General features: G+C 37.2%; 1 protein-coding gene across 7 annotated transcripts in view; it reads left to right on the forward strand.

Annotated features, from left to right (window-relative positions):
* The window catches only part of ptk2ab (protein tyrosine kinase 2ab), an 89,622-nt gene that overhangs the window by 11,813 nt on the left and 56,593 nt on the right, over positions 1-21,216 (forward strand). For 5 of the 7 annotated variants that reach the window (XM_053493618.1, XM_053493611.1, XM_053493616.1 and 2 more), the window contains exons 2-3: positions 8,613-8,639; positions 19,789-20,018. In XM_053493618.1, the coding sequence (XP_053349593.1) occupies positions 19,821-20,018 (198 nt within the window). In that variant the 5' untranslated portion in view covers positions 8,613-8,639; positions 19,789-19,820. Of the gene's footprint in view, positions 1-8,612; positions 8,640-11,972; positions 12,028-16,985; positions 17,205-19,788; positions 20,019-21,216 lie in introns of those variants that run through there. The other 2 variants (XM_053493613.1, XM_053493612.1) reach the window with 2 other exon arrangements.

Here is a 21,216-nt window from a genome sequence, read left to right on the forward strand (position 1 = left end):
TACAAAGTTACCTGGAGGCTTATGGATTGGCAGATGTTTGGCGTTTTCGACTCTGGACTGACTCTGTCAATCCATATCCCCAGTGCAGGACTTAACTATCGTCCTTTGAGATTTAACTCCTCACTTCTGTCAGATGAGAAGTTTGTGAGCTTTATGAGTTCAGAGATAGAGTTTTTTTTAAATGTCAATCAAACTCCAGGTATGTCATCTTTTACAGTTTGGGAATCCTTAAAGGCATATCCAAAAGGGGCAGATTATTTCTTTTATTGCAAAACAAAATAAGGAGACTAGGGAACAATTTACAAAATATAATTTAATCTCGACAAAACAAGCAGAATATCTGGTTTTAAAATCACGCTCCTCATTTTATGAGCACGGGAAAAAAACTGGTATACTGTTGGCCAATCTGTTGCGGCAGCGCTCGGCTAAAGCATGCAGTCTGGTAAATCACCTGGACCAGACGGATATCCTTCAGAATTTTTTAAAACCTTTTCCAATCAGCTAAACAGGTCTCTGTTGGCGCCAGTTTTCCGAGAAAGCTTTTCTTCTGGTTCATTACCTCCAACTATGCGGCAAGCAGTTATCTCCTTAATTTTAAAGAAGGAAAAGAATCCTCTTGACTGTAGTTCATGTCGTCCAACTTCACTGTTGAATACAGATACCAAAATCTTAGCAAAAGTTTTGGCCCGTCGTCTGAAAAAAGTTATGCATTGTTATTTCACCTGATCAAACAGGCTTTATAAAAAACAGATATCCTTTTTTTAATATTAGGTGCCTGTTGAATGTTATTAATATTAGGCACCTGTTGAATGTTATCTATAACCCATTTCTATCTGATACTTTGGAAACAATTATTACCCTCGACGCAGAAAAAGCATTTGATCGAGTGAATTGGGATTTTCTTTTTTACACTCTTGGTAAATTTGGTTTCAGCCCTAAATTTATATCATGGATAAAAGTGCTATACTCGTCCCCACTGGCTGCCGTTTGGACAAATCACAACTTATCCTCTTTCTTTGAGCTTCAGCGTGGTACTAGACAGGGGTGCCCTTTGTCACCTCTTCTCTTTGCTGTGGCTATTGAACCATTGGCTATCACATTAAGGGAAAATGCCAATATTAAAGGTATCTCTTGTGGAAGGGTGGAACACAACGTTTCCCTGTATGCTGATGACATGCTGCTTTTCATATCCGATCCTCCTCATAGCCTACCAAAAGTTGTGGATTTACTGAAAGACTGGTGAAATATCGGCTACAAATCTACAAAAAAGTGAAATGATTGCAATTAAAAACATTAAAAACAATATAGCACAGTTTCCTAATTCAACCCCCTTTAAGATTAGTCCCAGAAAATATTTAGGAGTTTGGGTAACACATAACCATGCAGATCTGTACAAGGCGAATTACTGTATCAGGTTCTACTTTCCAAAACAAAATTAGACCTTGAAAGATGGGACTTGCTACCTCTCTCTTTGGGCGGAAGAATAAACACAATTAAAATGAATCTGTTTCCAAAATTCCTGTACCTATTTTAGTGTCTTCCAATCTTTTTAACAAAATCTTTTTCCAATAACTTAAGTAGTCAGATTTCTACTTTTATCTCCAAACTTTCTTGTATGCAGTATGCAGTCAACCCTCCCGTCTGGGTAGCTATAGAGGAAACATCCATGGGATCAATATCTCTCTCATCGTTATTATGTGCTAAATTGCCACAAAAACAACTCTCATCTTCTCTTACCTCAAACCCACTAGTTATACACTCAGTAAAAATTTGGAATCAGTTTCGGCGTCATTTTAAGCTTACTGATCTATCCTTGATAGCACCATTAAATGGACACTGTATGTTTGCGCCGTCTTACACGGATAATGCTTTTGGGGTTTGGTTTAAGTGTGGTATTGTTTCATTATACGATCTTTACATTGACAATATCTTTGGCTCATTTGAACAACTTGAACAAAAGTTTAACATTCCCAGGACACATTTTTATAGATATCTACAGCCGAGGAATTTCATTTCCTGTAACTCTGACTCCTTCCCTTTGTCTCCTTCTCCATCCCTTTTAGATTCTGTTTATAGCTGTAAACCAGATGCCAACCAGATGATTAGTGCTGTATACAAGATATTAAACACAAGTAACTCAGCCACATTAGATATACTTAAAGGCAAATGGGAAAATGATATAAAAGAACAAACTTCAGATAAACTGTGGCAAAAGATAATACATAGAATTTACTCATCATTAGTTTGCCTCAAACATACAGTACAGTCATTCAGTTTTAAATTGTTTACCGGCTTCACTGGTCCAAGGTAAAACTGGCAAGGATTAGAAAGGACTTTTATCCCACATGTGACCAATGTAAGCAGGAACCAGCTACGCTACTACACATGTTCTGGACATGCCCAAAGCTATACAATTTTTGGACCTTGTCAAAAATACGCCAAATACCATTAGAACCATCCCCATGGTGCCCGCTTGAATGAACCCAAGGCCAATATGATTGCCTTTAGCTCCTTTCTCGCTAGGAGACTGATCCTGTTTAAGTGGAAGAAGTCGTCGCTGGGTACTCACTGGATTAAAGAGGTCTTGTATTTTCTTCATCTAGAAAAGATTCGCTATTCTATAAAGGGATTGACTCAGAAATTTTATGATACCTGGCAACCATTAATAAGCCATTCTGAAAATATAGATGCAAATCAATTAAATCTGTAATAAAAGATTGCTTTTTTAGTCTTTGTTTCTAATACTTCCTTCGCTTCCTTTTCTGTTTGATGTGCAATTTTATTTTATTTTTTTCCCTTGTTCTTTTTCTGCTGACTGGCTTTTTTTGTGGGGTGGGGGGAGGGGTACGGTTAGAAAAAAAAATAGTGTACAATGTATGTATATATAACTTGTTAATATTTCCAATAAAAAAGACTTTGATAAAAAAAAAATAAAGACACCTGTGCACCCAACAATCAGCCAAAGTCTAAGTAGATACATGGGGTATCAATGATTCTAAGAATGGTGAAGAATCAGCCCAGAACTACATGGGAGGAGCTGGTCAATGCCGTGAAGAGAGCTGGGACCATTGTTTTCAAGGCTACTATTAGTAATGCACTAAGACGTCATGGTTTAAAATCTTGCATCGCACAGAAGGTTCCCCTGCTTAAGTCAGCCCATGTCCAGGCCCGTCTGAAGTTTGCCACGGACCATCTGGATGATCCAGAGGAGTCATGGGAGAAAGTCCTGTGGTCAGATGAGACCAAAGTAGAACTTTTTGGTCTCAACTCCATTCGCCATGTTTGAAGGAAGAAGAATTACTATCATCCCAATAATACCATACCTACAGTGAAGCATGGGGATGGAAGCATCATGCTTTGGGGTGTTTTTCTGCACAGGGGTCAGGACGACTGCACTGTTATAAGGAGAGGATAAACAGGGCCATGTATTGTGACATATTGGGCAAAAACCTCCTTCCCTCAGTCAGAGCATTAAAGATGGGTCGTGGCTGGGTCTTCCAACATGACAATGATTCAAAGCACACAGTCAGGAAAACCAAGGAGGATCCGTAAAAAGCATATGGACTTTTTAAACGCAAAATAACAGGTCTTTGAGGGTCAGAAATCTGGCTGATAAGCAAATGATCAAATACTTATTTGACACAGTAATTCATAAATAAATTGTTACAAAATCATACAATGTGATTGCCGGATTTTTCTTTTTAGATTCTGTCTCTCACAGTGGAAATGCACCTATGCTGAAAATTGTAGACCCCTCCATGATTTCTAAGTAAGAAAACTTGCAAAATCACAGGGTAATCAAATATTTATTCACCTCACTGTATATATGAACATAAAGTAAGTATTTGTGACTGCAACTTTTGATTTTTTTTTTTTCACATTCCATCGTGTCTTCGCTGACTGATTCGGAAGCTGGTTATTGAGCCATATGCTGACTTGCTTTCACTTGTTACATTTCTCTAGCGTTAATTTTTTATTTTTTTTTTACTGTGCTTGAAACCTTTGGTGAGGTACAAACTGGATAAACATAATGAATTTATTTAACTGTTTTTTTTTTATTTTAAAATCAAAACCTACTGTTAGGTCAGAGGAAGAGACATGACATTTCTGAGCTGCTGGGAGTCACACAGACATGCCTTTAATAGTAATTTGTGATAATGTACACTCAGAACTGTCAGATTAGAATTGGCAGGAGAACTACTTCAAGCCTTTTTTTGTTTCTGTTTGAATGATTATAACTTACAGCTCGTATAAAAACAGCAAAAATCTTGTATGTCAATATTTTTGAATTTTATTTAGAGTACATTATTATTTATACAGTATAAATACCATGTATTTCTTCATCTAGGTCAGTACAAGCATTGGCAAGACTGCAGATTTAACAGTTGCCCAGAAGATAATCAGGTCATCTGTGAAAGGGCTGGCTGTTCTTAGATTGCTGTATCAAAGCATATGCATGGAAAGATGACTGGAAAGAAAAAAGTGGTAGGAAAAGGTGACTGTGGAAACTTCACCTTGAACTCAAGCAGCTTGGATTGTGCCCCTCTCCACTCTTCCTCCAGACTCTGGGACTTTCATCCGAAAAGTGAACTTTGGAGTAATGAGCTTTAGTCCAGTTCTTTTTAGCTTAGCCAAAAGACACTTCTGATGTTGCTTTTGTTTCAGGAGTGGCTTAATACTAGACTTGATATTAGGAAAATATGCGATATGCAATATTGTTGTTGAATATTGCGATAACGATATTTCTTGTGATATAACATTTCCCTAGAGAAATGTATTTGTTATTATTATTGGCTATTTTTTTAAAAATCATTTATATATGTAATGGTCATACTAAAATAAACAGGTAATAGATATTCGTCTGATGTAATTAAATCTAATTCAGGTTAAAAAGAAACTATATGTCAAGGAAGTTGCAAATATTTAGACTTCAAAACACTATGACTTAAAACTCTTAGCAGATATTCTGATTTCTGGTTTGCTGTTACCATAGACCTGCCCACACAATATGAATTACTTTTAAACATTACTTATTTTTTTATGTGTAACCATACACTTATCGAGAGTCTTAAAACAAGAGCATCTTTTAAAAAATATATTTTCTTTGGCTTGCCTGTTTTTTTTTTTTTTTGTTTTTTAATAAAAATAAATATTATTAAACAAAATTAAATAAGAAAATACAATTAAGTATAAAGATATAAGTATAAAGATATAAGTGGGTATAAAGATAGTAAGGGCCCATCTGAATGGTCAAATTTGGACACACAAATGCTTGGCACATTACCCACATTAAATTTCATTTATCGCAACTCATATACAGAAGCATTATCGCGATAACAATAATTTTTTCGTTATATCGTGCAGCCCTACTTGATACTAATCCCACAGCCGTAATTAGTATCAAACATCTCCAGAATCCCATTTGATGGAGGTGTTTGTGGCTCTTGGTCAACTGACTTTAGCCCCTTGAATCGGCTTTGCTTGACAGTCCCTTTTAAGACTATGGTCAAGCTGTTGCTTATGCACATTTTTCCTAACATGCTTTTTTTCTTTCAGCCAACTTTCCATGAATATATTTGATACCAGAGCTGAAACTATTTCTCAAGTAAATCAAGTTATTTGATTACAAAAAATTATTGAGGCAAAATCTTCGAAGCTTTGTTTTATTAATTTAAAAAGCTTTCGTTATGTTTTCGCTCAACTATTTGTGCGCTTACAGGTGCAAGCCGCCAGTAAACACAGATGAAGAAGAAAAGGAAAACGACAAAAATTGTCAGTAAAAGCTTATATGTTATCCCTGAGATGTAGATTTTGAAACTTTTAGTTTTGAAAGTTTATTTGCACACCTTAGTGTTTTTGTATAATTATTTATTTCAATGTATGCCTTAGTTTTTTTTTTTTATCCTTAAAGTCAATTAAAGTACCTTTTTTTTTTTACGTTTTTGCATCCGAGTAGAGGCTTTAAAATAAGAATGTATGCCACTGTAATGCACTTAATTCATCTCAGGCAACTTTAATACCCCTATCTCATCTACGCGGTTTTGCGCAGTGGCCAGAAGTACCATGCATCATGATTCACCGCGAGTTTTGGCGCTGTGATTTCTATCTTTCCGCGCAAAAAATTAAACATGTTTAAGCCGCCTTAAAAACATGTTTAAACATAAAAAAAATTTTTGCCGGACCTTGCAAACTTTACGGAACGTCAGCGGGCAGTCGCGGCGGCTCACAGTGCCTAACACTGCATCTCAGTGCGAGTCAAACCACATACTGTAGGTAAGTTCAAGTTCAAGTTCAAGTAGGCTTTATTGTCATTACAACCATATACAGTTAGTACACAGTGAAACCAAACAACGTTCCTCCAGGACCAAGGTGCTACATGCAACATAAATTTACAACATAAATTAACAGAGACACTAAACTAGCTAACCAAGAGGCCTAGTTAACTGGCTAGCATAGACAGGACAGAGAGACCTAACATAAATTACAACATAAATAAACAAAAACTAACTAGCTAAGTGTAACTATTTTAACAGACAACATAAAGTGCACGTGCAAATGTGCAAACGAGCAACAACAAAGTGACAGTGCGCAACCACGACATAACAGAACATAAAATATGGTGTTGAGGTAGTGGGTAAACGTAAACGTAACAGTTACAGAACATAAAATATGGTGTTGAGGTAGTGGGTAAACGTAAACGTAACAGTTACAGAACATAAAATATGGTGTTGAGGTAGTGGGTAAACGTAAACGTAACAGTTACAGAACATAAAATATGGTGTTGAGGTAGTGGGTAAACGTAAACATTCTTTAAAAACAGCAGCAAGAATTGAGGAATTAGTGCAAAAATTAGTCCAGTAATGATCATTGTGCAAAAAGATAAACAGTGAAGCATTTACAGGTTGGTGTGTACAATAATTTGGTGGGGTAGGTCAGTGTGTCTGCACTTGTGTTGATTAGTCAGTCCAGTCCCAATATTTTGAGGTAGTTGAGTTAAGCTGTGTGATAATGTAAGATAGGGGTATAAGCTATTCCTTGTATTATGAATAACGACAATGTTTATTTTTGATAAAATGTTGTATGCATTTAAAAAATAAAAGTAGATTTTTCTAAAAAGAAAACCAATTACCAATTACATTGCCGTTTAATTAAGCAAAAGTACATTTTATCTGATTACTCGATTAATCGATTAAATTTTTGGTAAAATACTCGATTACTAAAATATTCGATAGCTACAGCCCTATTTGATACTACACTCTGTAAACAGACAGCCCTTTCATAGATGAACTTCTGTCGCTTTCAATCCTTGTGAAAGTTGTCAAATATATATAAGTTGTCTTATATTAATTAAATATTAATAATACTTTTATAATTTTACTTATATATATATATATATATATATATATATATATATATATAAGTAAAATTATGAACGTGTTATTGTATTAAAGTATTATTTAATAGAACTAATCAAATAAAATTCCCGTACCTAAAATATGTACTTAACTACAGTAAAGAAATAAACATACTCTGTTATCTTCCCCTTGTGTTCACATATACACACTAGGAGTGTTACAAGGTCTGGATTTGTTTTTGGAATTAAATCTAAAGTGTGCATGGTCCAGACTTAGAGTTTCACACCAACCTAAATGTTTTCACACTGACAGTTCCTGAACCTTAGCTACTTAACATCATTTGAGGTAGTCATTGGTCTCTCTTTTAACTATTACCTATTGCTGTAATGCAGCTGCCTCTTTTTTTTATGAATTATTTGTTTAATAGTATGAATTACATATAATAATATAACTGTATAAACAAACTTATAGTCTTATTTAAACCCAGATAATGCAGTTACTGAGGATACATGTTTTTTTTCCTTTTATTCCTTTTTTGCAAGCTTTTGTAAAGAAAAGTGTAAATCTAGCCCAGTTCTAATGTGTGTACAGTATATGTTCTAGATTGATTTGATATGTCAATTCTTTTTTTTTTGTATAATTATTTTATTGTCTGCCTTAGTTTTTTTTCGATACTTAAAGTCATTTAAAATACCTTTTTTAGTTTTTGCACTCGAGAAAAGGCTTTAAAATAAGAATGTATGGCACTGTAATGCACTTAATTTATCTTAGTCAACTTTAAGCTGTTTATTGTATGTTATATTATACCATACAATATATATTATATGATGTATGATATAGTTTATGGTCCTTAATTAAACTCGTGTTTAAACTCAACAGTTAGTCTTATGTTAATAGTTATTTGTAGTTAACCCCACCTTCTAAAAAAGGCAAAAAAATCTCTTTAGTAGGAAAATTTCTGACATATAATTAATCTTAAAAACAAAGACATATAATTAATCTTTCACTTATCATTAATAATTAGTTACCTGTGTTTGTTTAGTATTTTACTATTTAACTGCTAGTATATTTTTTATCGATGCTTTATCTGTACAGCTAGAGGGCTCTCTCCTCTCAGACACATCGCTATTCTGTGTTCTGTCACAGCTCCCAGTACACTCTGGTGTGCACCACACTGCCTTAAATGGATGCTGTGTACTCTTGGTGTTGTTCAGACTGATGTGTAACTGCTTTCTTTTTCTCTCTGTTTTGTTGCAGATATTGCCAGGATTTCATACTACGGAGGTAAGCAGATATTTAAACTATCCCTAAAATGTTTAAAAGTGATTACCGTAAGCATAACTTGCATTCATGGTTTTTATCTTACTGCCCTGACTGGAGGTGTACACAGATTTCAGACGGCGACAGGAGCAGGAACGGGGAGGGGGGCATTTCAGACGTGGGGAGTTTATCATGTAAGGCTGCTGTACTATGACCATAAAGGCCAGTTTTAAACACACAATGGATTCCAGGCTGATATTTAAGCCGGCGCAGTTCCTGTGGGAGGGCTGGGTAGCAGGAAATGAAACTATCTTGTCTCTATTGTGGGGATTATACCTTTACTCTAGTAGGGAATAGACTTAAAGACTAAGGTCACCAGAGAAAGCGAGCAAACATAAGTTGAGTGGGAGATGTTCTGTTATTTAAGTGGTTTGTTAGTTCATACCAATGTGTGGTTGAATTCTTAAATTTTACATTAAATATGTACACAAATATCTAAGTGTATATATATATATATATATATATATATACAGTAAGTATTTATATAAATAAATAAATAGGCAAATATTGTATAGGGCCGTATTAAATCACCACAGGATGAATTTTATATATCAGCATAGATTAGCATGTGTTATTTCATATTTTTATAATTTATCCAGTTCATGGGTTTATAAGCATTTTGTATCCAGGAATACCATAAGTGTAAATTTAATTTTGTGGACCCTTAAGGAGAGATTAATTCGGACAGTTTGTCTTATAATTAGATCCATAAAGCTTTCTATTCTGAAACTTTCCACCAAGAGAGCACTTTGTCAGTCTATGTCTGTGTGTTTTTTTTAAGCATCATGTGGTTTGAGTTTACATCATGTGACCAGGTAAAATAATTATATAATTGTAGTTTAAGAACTTATTGATAAATAAAAAAAACAAACGTTAGAAAAAAGATCTCCTGGCTTCCAGTGATATAAATTATTGATTAATTCATCTGCCTTCATTCCGTCTTAGGCTCTGGTAATATGTATAGCTAAAATGTGAGTGTGAATGTCAGCATGATTGTGCTCTTATTTCAGGCTTCATAGTAATGTAGATAGTTTATGAAAAGCTGCATTATAAGACATTGTTCTTATTTGTAGATCTTTGTAAGTAAGAGTGATGATCTATGATTGTTCTGTAATGACCTTATCCATGTTGCTTTTTATCACTAGACATATTAAATGATTAGGGGAGAGCCAGCCTAATTAGGTGTTATTTCCACAAAAGCCTTGACCAACTTTCTTCCTTTGTGGCCTTTTTGGCCTTCTCTGCACATCTTTTATGTAAAAAAAAAAAAGCTGATTAACAAATAATTAGCTTTAGATTTTATTCAGTCACCTTTTAGCTTTGATTGTAGCACACAGTGTAATAGCCAGTTCATGTGTGAAAATAATACTTTCACAATCAGTCTTCAGTCTTTTACAATCTGAGTGCTGGAATATGGCCATGCCATGAGAGAATAAAAACTCATCGTGATATGATAACCTGGTCATTCAGTACATTCAGGTCATCAGCCGACATAATTTTATTGCCACATAACATTTCTGAGCCTAGGCTTCACCAACTGAAAAGCAGCCACAGATCATAACAATGATGTTGTTTAAGTGATTGGCTTTAATGATCTTCCACAATGTTGATGGTTCAGCAGTTCAGCACTGTCCTTTTTTGGATAATTTGTTGTTTCTATCTTGCTAGTTTTCAAAATCAAAATTTTTAAAAACTCTTTGCTCGTCTTGCAGAACACTCCCAAACCATGTTACTCGTAATCCGAGGTTTTACTGTAGTTGTAAGGTATAAAGTTATATTTGGTGTGTACAGATTGTGTGTACAGTATGTGTATATAAATTCTTTATATTTTTTCTCTCTCCATGTGTGTTTATGTATATGCCCAAATATATACGTTAACTTACACTACCAAGCCAATTAAGTGTCTTTTAATTTAAGCTCTTAGCAATTTCATGTACAGTACTCAGCTGTAGTCAGTTGTCATAGAGTTATCATTCAATTTTTTTCTTTTTTCATAGCTTGTTACTTTTCTCATAGCTTACTTTGTTCTTACTTAATATTACTTTAATATATTACTTTAGTATATTACTTTAATACACCTTGTTTTGCCTATATAAATTATGGTTTGTTTTTTATTATTGTTTATTATTTTGTAAAATAGAATTATATTATATTTCTAATATTTCTTTAAACTTTAAACTTATACACAGACTGAAGTAAGTTAAATAAAGCAAAAAAAAGCATAAAATAAATGAAATTCTACTATGTATTGCAATAACACATCATACTGTATATAAAAGGTGAAATATTTGCTATTGCAATATCATGAACATTCAAAAAATCATGGGTCGTTTTTTTAAATCGCTGAATGATTATCAATATACAAAGAATATGAATATGCAGATTACTCTCAGTAATGAAATGTAATATTGTGGGTCAGGGTGGTTTCTATGAATTTCGTCATACTTTTTGTAACATCTCTGTGCATTTGTTTGGATGCCATTGTGCTAATGTGCGGTGAAGCGCACTCATCAAACCTGATCTGCAGCCACTGGGCTTGATCATGTGATGTTTAAAAACCATTCTAACAGAGTAAATAGCAGAAGAGTTTGCTGAGAAGAATTGGCATATTGGTAAGGTAACTCCTCCCCCTTTTTCAGCTGCCCTGATTTGCTTTACCCGTTCTCTGTCTCTCGCTCCCCACCCTTTTCTTTCTCACCGGCTCCATTCCTCACTCTTCCTCTTTCCAAGTCATGCACAAATGCTCACACGGCACACACACACACACACACTTATGCGCGCACACACTGCAGCGCTGCTTTCCATTTCATTCTGGATATCACCTCTGAAAGGACCGCTAGAGAAGGTGTCCTCCAGGAAGCTGCATTTCATCGCCTAAGGATTTCTGTTCCAGCCTCTGAATTAGTTTTTAAAGTGTCACTTGTCTAAGGCTTGGATTTCCCTGTAAAGCTCTATTGGATTTACCGGATCAGTATGCTCATATTGATATAGATGATTGAGTTTGTCTTCCTCCAGCTGCATTGATTTCTCTGTCGGCTGTTCTCTCGTCTCACTACACCTGCTGGGAATATTCTGCGCCAGCGACGATCAGGGTACCTCGCTTAACGAGCAGCCAAATTTCTCCACCCTACCGCTGCCAGAACAGAGGTCATAGAGGGCCACGGTGGGCCCGGGCGGCCCCCCGCTCTCCATGTGCGTGAGGGTGAGCCGGAGAGCCGCTGGGCCTGGGAGAGAGAACCAGGTGGAGGAGCAGGGGGAAGAGGCGAGCGTATGGAGAGCAGCGGATGCAGCCCCTTCCCTCTGTGCTGGGCTCGCAGAGCCTGCGTCTACTCCTACACATCTCCTTTGCCAAGTATGTCAAGTACATACTGTAGTGCTCTGATCCTCTTGAGATATGCTTCAGTGTCATACGTGTCTGTGATTTTAGTATAGATTATGTATCCTGGCAATTTTGTATTGTCTAGGTTTTTTCTTATCGTTTTTGAAATATTTTAGAGTTTCTCAAACTTCATGTCAAGTCATTTTCAAAGTGAACTAGTATTTAGTCAAACCTTTGAAACAAAAATCCGTGGCCTGAATGTCTTTCTAAAAACTGGTTCACACTCGTTTAGTTATGCACCACCTACTAATACTGTCCAATTTAGGTTGTTACACTCAGACAGTATGTAATAAGATGATTTGCAGGATTAATAAACGAATTGTCGGAGAGTGCGAGACAATGTACAGTAGGTGTGCAGTGTGTGGTGTGTCTTACGTAGGTGCTACTCAACCTGATTAAACTGTGCGTGTAATGAGCTCAGGACTGAGATATAGCAGTAGCCTTTTACAGAACTGCTTCATTACTTTGGTAGTGATGTGTATGAGTGATATTTTGCAGGTTATTAGCTGATGGATATTTGATGGTCATCAGATATATAAAGGATGTCCCAACCGCGCTCATCTGGTCATACTTTATCTTATCAGCTTTCTTTGAGATTTCTTTATTCTTAGGATAAATTCCGAATTCCATCGTTTTGTTGGACTTTACCCCACAGCTGTGTGATTGATTGTGAAAGGCCGTTCAGACATGTCTTCTCTTTGACACTGCCATGACCTTCTCGGTATGCATGCTGAGCCCTTCAGCACCATTTGAGAGCGAGTATATGACGTGGTGTGTTTTTATTTCTCTTGAAGCATCTGGGTAGGTTCCTACTGGGTGTTCGGGGATGACTGCTTTATTTATGTTACTGGAAAGGATGATGTAAAACAAAGAGAAAGCACATGGTGAGGGCCACATAGCAGAGAAGAATGTTCCTTATAGAACGACAGGTCGAGGGAGGGCCAGGGGATCCGGCCTGCCTGTTTGACTGGTGTCTTTTTCTCAGTGGGTCTCAGTTTATTTCAAGCTCCTTGTGCCTTCTCTTGTTGGCAGGTAAATAGTTGCACTGATGATAGAATGTCTGCTGTCTGGACAACGAATGGAATGTAGGGCACAACATGATCAGAAGGTTCTCCTTCATGGAATACGGCAAGGTCAAACAGTTGGTTTCCAAAAGTAGGCGAGCGCCTGGGTTGAATCACATGACATCACATGCACTTCACTTGCCCTCCAACACATGCAAGTGTTTCACCAAGGCATGCAGTTTTTATCAAAATAAAACTTTACAAAAGAAATTTACTTTGATAAAGATTACTCTTAATCAAAGTAATTGCTAGCACATAGCCAGTCTGTAGAGATAGCCCTTCATGTTAGGCATCATTCCTTGATTTTAGAGACTTCAGTGTAATGGTGAGGTCCCACACCAAGCTCTTGGAGAAGTATGCACTGCACTTCAAAACCTGACATCTGACATCAAAGTGAAAATATCTTAAATTACAACAAAATATATTTTTTTATGTTTTTCGAGAGCTTTATATTTTTTCTTCTATAGGAGATAATACTTCTTTTTCTAGAAATAAATGCAAAGCAGAGGTGGGACCATCCTGATCGTTTGCATGCATGTGTATACACTTTTAATGAGCATAATAATTAGATAACTAAAGACAATGTCAATTACTATGTTAAAGCATACGATACAGTAAATATAATATATAAAACAGTGAGGTGGAAAAACTCTGCAGTAGAACAAGATTGCATTGCCCGGCCAAAATGTTTGAAAACGATTTTGAAAAGGATTGCTCATGCTACTGGAACTACTCTTTCACAGTTTGAGTTCTGAAATATGCCTGTGCCACGAGCAAAGAAAACTCAATTGATATAATAACCTGGTGATTCAGTACATTTCAAGTCATTGGCTGACTTTATTTATTGCCACATCACATTGCTGAGTCTAGACCTGTCCAGCTGAGGTAGCCCCAAATCAGAACACTGCCTCCAGAGGCTTGTACTGTGGGCACCATTCATGATCACCTTATGTGCTTCCCTTCTTACCCTGACATGATTACCACTCTCAGTCTGATAGTCAGACCGCTTGACTATTTTTTATCCCTTTGAAATCTTTTCTTTCCTAGCAAATTGTCTGGTTTTATTTTGGTTAGGTGTTTTTCTTATGTTCACACAGCTGTTTAGTTTCTACCCTGTGCCACTAACGTATGGATATGCTCTTACTTTCACTAATAAACATAATTATGGTTTTTACTGTTGATTTTTTCAACCTTACCAAGTTCCAACTTTTACAAAGTTGACAGTTCATCTATTAAGGCCATATCCACGAGACTGTTAAACATTTATAAATACACAATATGTCTATGCCATGAAAATCTAATTTCATCAACGTTCGTCTTTGCTTTCAATACTTTACCCCTTTCCTCTGTGTGTTTTTAGATATTTTGGTATATTTTAATTTTAGGCAGAGGTGTAGCTTTTGTCATTGGGGATAGGAACGGAGTAAAAATAGAGACTGTTAGAAAGCGTAGGAGTGATTGTGTTTTGCTTTATTCTGGGTAGAGCACTCATTAGGAGTGTGAAGTTCCTGGATGACCTTTATTCGAAAAATACATATGCACACACAGATGGCTCCAGATCTGTCTACACTCCTGCTGTATGATAAGGTCGGGGTTTCTGTTGTAGCAACAAAGTAATGAGTGGAAAAGTAGAGAAACAAAAGTACAAACAAGCTAATGCACAAACTTCAATACGCTGCTAGAAAATTTATTGTTTTTATACAAATGAAACTTCTACGGAGACTTCAGCTTTCTCCGACAGTTTGAATACTTGCAGACTCCAGAATTGTCCGTAGTGTATGGTGAAGTGTGTGAGTCTGTGTTTGGGTTGGCATCCCATCCAGGGTGTGTCCTGAGATCTCTGAGCCCCCGTGACCCTGGACTGATTGATTATCATTGAGATGAGAGAAAGAGGACACTGTTGCTTCCTCCGCTTCATGCATTGCTTAGTGGTAAAAAGAAAAAGGATCCCATCTCACAGACTGTATAAAGGATGAACTACACAAATCCTCCACGATGTCACGCATAGGTTTCCTGAAGGGAGGTTTTGAAGCTCAGCTGTGGGAGCCTCTCATCGTCGCAAACTTGGCAGGAGCTAACGCCTGAAAAAAAAATTAAGCACAAAAATTTCACGCCACAGCAAGCCGCCATATTCTGTCTAAAATAAGAATAAGGAATAAGCAAGGTCTATACAGCTAAGAAGTCAAGTTTACCGATTCCAATCAGCTGGTTAGCTAAAGTGTTGCAGAGCAGACAGCTAGCAGATTGACACCTGTAATGCAGCTGTCACACCAATCAGGCATGCTCTGAATTATGCATAATTGTACAGCTTAATATAATTTGATTACTACAACTGATGAGTTGCAGAAAAAAAATCACCATCTGCAGTTGTCTTTAATGGAATATCTAGGTATAGAGACCGAACCTTTTTTTGTGTGTGTGTGAACCAGGCTGCAAACATTTATTTCTGTTGTAAAGTTGGGCATTTAACATGGGAGTCTATGGGGAGTCTTCTAGTCCTAGTGGTCATTCCATGAACTGCACGGTTTGACATGAATCCACTAATGAATGGAGCAGGTCTCTGGGTTAAAACTGAGTTCGATGCCGGCTGGTAGCTTTTAGAAGCTGAAGTACAAATATTAAAATCATAATGAGTTTATAATGTCTGTCAGCTGTTCTTTAATGTCATAATGCTTAAACTGGAGTAATGTAAGGTTGGGTATGAGGAAGGAAACTGGAGGCAGGATATACTGGAGTACCACATGCTGACTGTAGGTTTTAAGGAAGACCACCACTGATCAGAAATGATTCGGGTCTCAGCGCAGCACTGATCCTGACACGACAGCAGCAGAAGAACACTGGGTGCACGTATAGTGCTGTAGCAGAATAGCAGTGCTAATTATAATTCTCTTAAGTGCTAACGTATGGGATTTAAAGCTTCTTGCATTAATTTGATATGGTGTTTAAAAGGTGAGTCATGGCTAATCCTTGGAGCAGTTCCACACCTGAAAGAACAGGAGTCTTAGGGGGATCTGAAAGGGGCTTAAAGAACAGGATTTCATTTCCTCTGAGTGTCCCCGAGAGAGAACTTTAAAGAGAGGGGAGGAAAGAGAGGTCTTTCGGAGTCGTGAATCAGGCATATCGACGGCTGCTGGTAGAGGATTGAGCAAGGATCTGTCGATGATTTCTAAAGATGGGTCTGAAAGTCAGAGCCATGGTTACCTCGAACCGTGACACCGTAATCACTCTGGTTTTAATCTACTGGTTAAACTGGACAGAGTGTAATGGAAATTGAACGGTGTGTGACACGATCCTAGCCTTTAGAGATTTATGTTTTTTTTTAATAAGCGCTGATTCATTCATTGAGTAATTTAGTAATTTTGGAGCTGGTGTACAATTTAATGATGTTTATTTTTAATATATGCTTTTTTTTTAAAGAACAGTCGGTGTGGTGAGCACACAATGAAGGATTACCGATTTAAAAGTCTTTAAAAAAAAATCAGGCTGTTACGAGGTTACGAAAATGCTGACTGAGAAACCCTAAATTGCATTCTTCAGAACTGAACTGATTGGAGTACCTTTGCATGTAACGTCTGTCACACAGAGTGCTCGTTGCTCAGTAAAGAATGCTGGCAAACACTCTAAAGCCCTACAAAGGTACTGACACAGAGAAAACTTTGTTGCACGTCAGACTAAACACCGCTCAGGAAGGGGAGTGTGTGCTTCTTGTCTCTGTGGGGATGCACAGGCAGGAAGTGGATATCCATAGTGTCTGGCTGAAGCTTCACCCTGCCAAAGTGCATTGTGATAAGCAGGATGTGACGTCACAGCAAAGGAAATATTTGCCTCTGTGTTTCAAAAAGTGTGGGACTACGTGTGTGTGTGTGGGTGTGTGTGTGTGGGTTTGTGCGTTTCACAGGCAGAGGTTTAGTTTAGGGGAGATTGGTTTAAAAGTAACTCATTTTACTAGTGTTTGTGTGCGCAGTGAGGTAGATGTGTACTCTGAGATTTAGGTGTTTGCCTGAGTGTTTGCGTGTTCACATTGCTGGTGTCCTGCACTGGTCAACGCAGCTCTGGCGTGTACGTGCTGGCCTTTCGTCAGAAAAGGTAAGGAGAGGAACACAAACTGAAAGACACAATCTGATCATAGTTCTTGATTTTTCTGTTGGCTTTAATCTTTACCTGATATATCGCTTTCTGTGTTGCTGACATGATTAACAGTGTGGCTATTCAATATTAGTTTGGGGTGTGATTTCCTGTTTGTGTTGTCAATGTTAAACAATATATTTTACAATGAGTATTTTGACATTTTATTGCAAGCAGAATACATTTGTTTATGATATAGCATTTTTTAAAATTATGTTTCATAGTACCATGATTTACATTCTCAGGACATTGCTAATCCAGTAATCCTCCTCTAGTCTTTATTGAGCCTAATTTGATCACACGCCAGGGAGGAAGAACGCAACACATCATTTCTCTCAAACATGAAACAATAGCCAATCACAGAGCAGCGTACCAGTTGCAGTATAGTGCTTTCTGCCCTTTTTCCACCTACAATACTGTGCAGAAGCCTTAATGTCTTAAGTGCCTTAAAAACTTTAGTGTCAGTTGCAGTTTTATAAAAAGAATAGCTACTAAGTTTTACTAAGCATTCAGCAGAGCCACACACAGTTCTCCTTATGACTTTAACCTGCTTCATTTTCAGATGCCAAATCCAGCAACTTCCGTTTTTGTTTGTTATCTAGAAGTGGTCTCTTACATAATGTACTGCTTTCTTTTCTGGTATACAAATGCTGTTTGATAATATTTAATAAAACTAAACTTCAAAAATAAATGGTGGCATACCAATGTTTGCAGGTCAGAAATGTTTTTGTACCGATTCAATAAAAAAGTCATAAAATAAAGCAAAAATCCATAGGAAATACAGGTTGTCTAAGACCTTTGCACAGTATTGTACATGAGCTCAGTAGATGCCTGTGAATGGTATGTGTTGCTGTGATTGACAGGGAAGACAGTGATGTCATTTCTCCCCCACGGGGAGCATTGGCAATTTTGCTTCAAAGACTCCCAGATCATATCTAGCAAAGTCATCTGAGGGTGTTGTGGTGCCTGGACGAAAAAGGTGAACACCTCTGCTGTCTTATTTTAACTTGGGGACTATATTTGCAGAAAATAAAATGTTAAAAATGAAAGCTTCCTAAAGTACCTAAATAATTTAGTATGGCTGATTTTCTTTGTGTAATTATCAGTGTAGCTTTTTAACATTTGGTTGCCAACTTTAAATAAGGCTCTGTAGCTTTAATATCCGAGACAGATTCCGAGGTCGCAAGTCATGTCAGAAAAAAAAACCCAAAGTAAAATAATTATGGTGCTTTGACAGCTCCAGGGTCTTTGGTTCAAGCCGCCTTATTATTAAAATGTAAACAATAAGACGTTTGCCCATTTATTTAAGTCTTAGAGGTTTTTCTTTGTCAGCTTCTTATTTGACGTACCACATTCGGTCAATGTTTGCCGTTTTTTTTTTAAGCCTATTTTTTTTAAATTAATGCCATTTGAGGAGTGAAGATATTTTAATGAAAAATAATAAACTGCCTATACGTGATGATCATCACTTGTGTTTTAAGCATCACTGGGATTCTTGCCATGTCTCAAGGCCACACAGCTGTCCTGCCAGTGGAGGATGGCACTATGATAGACTGCTGCTGTCTTTTCTTGTTTCCTCTCTTCCTCTCTGAATGTTTGAGCTTCATTCTGAGCTCCTGCTCTGATTTAAACTCACACTTTCACTTGCGTCTTTCCCTTTTGTGAAGCAGTCCTGATAGCAATCTCTAACTGTTATAAGGTTACTTCACTGTGATATACAGTGCTGTGCTAAAGTCTTGAGCCACCATTAATTTTTCCATTTATTTTGCCTCCAAAGAGACAGACCTTCTTGAATTTTTAATGTAGTCGTGGGGAATAGTTCTCCAGAGATTCTGAAGGACTATTTGGCTCTCACTTTTGGCAAGGTTTTGCCTCTCATTTTCAGTCCAGTCCCTGTACCTGACCGGTTTCAGAGGAGTGACCTATGGTTCATTGTTAAAAAAAAAACATCTAACTTAAAGCATGAGCCAGTGAGAAACAGATGATCAGGCCGGTGATTAGTATACTGGTGATGATTAATGCTAAGGGATTGGAACAGATGAGAGGGGAAATGAGGTTGTTGCTGAGGTTGTTACATAATCAATACATTTTTTAATTGGATATTTCTGCACTTTGCAGCCTGTCGAAATAAAAAAAATGCTTCAATTTCTTTAGTTTAATCTTTAAATTTTATTTAGTATGAAAAAATCAGGTGTAGCCCAACAATGCACAGCACTGTATGATTAAATGTTACTGGTAACCTTAATGCTGCAGATCATGTGTTAGTGTATGTGCTCCATACAATAAAGTCATCGTGAGACTGACGGTTTCAATTCTTATAAAGTAGCTTAGCTGCCATTTATCCCTGATTCTCATCATTAAAAGCAAAGAAGGGTAAAGTGGGTCTTCTTAAGGAACCATTGTGAGACAGTTTTTGGAGTTATTAAAGTGGGACAAAGTATTGCAGCAGTGTTTTATATCTAGCAGTAACTCATCTTACTGTCCTGGGATTACTATGCTTTTATTATATTTTATTGATTATGATTTATTTCTGTCCTCCCCGCAGAATATGACAGACACCTAGCATCTCCCAACGGCATGGCAACAGGATACCCGGACCCTAATGTCAATAACCATGGCCTAAGTCAGGGTGTGAAACCACGCTTCAGTGGAGGGATGGAGCGACCTCCCGGGACGCTGGAGCGTGTGCTCAAAGTCTTCCATTATTTCGAAAACAGCAGTGAACCCTCCACATGGGCAAGCAACATCAGACACGGAGATTCCACCGACATCAAGGTATGTATTTTAGTGAATCTCGTTATAATGACACTGTAATAACACTTAAAATAGTTTAGTTGTTTTGGCAGAAAATGATTGTCGTTTTTTAGAGCATTCACAGATTTATGGATCTTACATTTACCAGCCCGTTTGTGGCACACAGTGAGAATTTACTCTCACTAAACACTTTATTAGGAACACCAGTATACCACCTTGTTCATGCAATTATCTAATCAGTCAATTTTGTATCAGCGGTGCATAAAGTCCTGCTGGGACGAGCGAGTAGTTGCAAGTAACGTTGACATCAACAATCAGAAGGGGGAAATCAGTTATTTTGACTGTGGCATGATTGTTAGTGCTGGGCATGCTGGTTTAAATATTTCTGTAACTGCTGGTTTCCTTAAAGTTTTTTTTTTTTTTTTTTAAACACATTTCCTAGAGTTACTCAGAATGGTGTAAAAAATAAAATCAAAACATTAAGTAAGTGTCAGTTCTGCAGACAGAAGTGTCTTGTTAATGAAAAAATGGTCAGACTGGTTTGATCTGACAGAAAAGTTACAGTAAGTAATGCAATCCGTTTAAGCGTCGTGAGCAAAAAAACATCTCGAAATACAGAACATCAAACTTTCGGATTTCGGATGAAGATGGTAGGGTGAGAAATTGGTGCCAACAACAATGAATCCATGGACCCAACCTGCCTTGTGTCCAGTCCATGCTGGTGGAGATGGGGTAATAGCATGGGGAATACGGTATATGCAGAAAAAAAATATACAGTACTGAAACTCGTGCATCTCGGATGCACATTTGTGTTTGTCAACGGGGCAAAGCTCCAGACACGTGCTGCCAGTATTGAAAAGGAGGTTGTGATGTGCAGGTTAACGTGGAAATGCGTATTCACACTTGTGTATTATTTCTGCTCATGTGGATGTGGTCATGAATGAGTTTAAAAAAGGTGGCAGAACAATTTCTTCCCATACCTGTCCCATTACCCCAACCAGCTGATGAGTGCCTGTGGGGAATGTCACAGGAGAGCGTAAAGAACCGTCAAGAACTGTAAGTGTACTGCGTGTGCGAATTGTCTCCTTTTGACTCTGCAGCAAACCTTTGTTTCAGGAATCCAGGGTGAGAATCTGCCTGAATAAACAAACATAACAACCAGCCCTGCAATTTATATAGACTGCTCTGCAAAAATCCTAAGCCTGGTTCTGTGTCAGGT

This window comes from Clarias gariepinus, chromosome 4 (assembly GCF_024256425.1).
Source record: "Clarias gariepinus isolate MV-2021 ecotype Netherlands chromosome 4, CGAR_prim_01v2, whole genome shotgun sequence".
Taxonomy (NCBI): Eukaryota; Metazoa; Chordata; class Actinopteri; order Siluriformes; family Clariidae; genus Clarias; species Clarias gariepinus.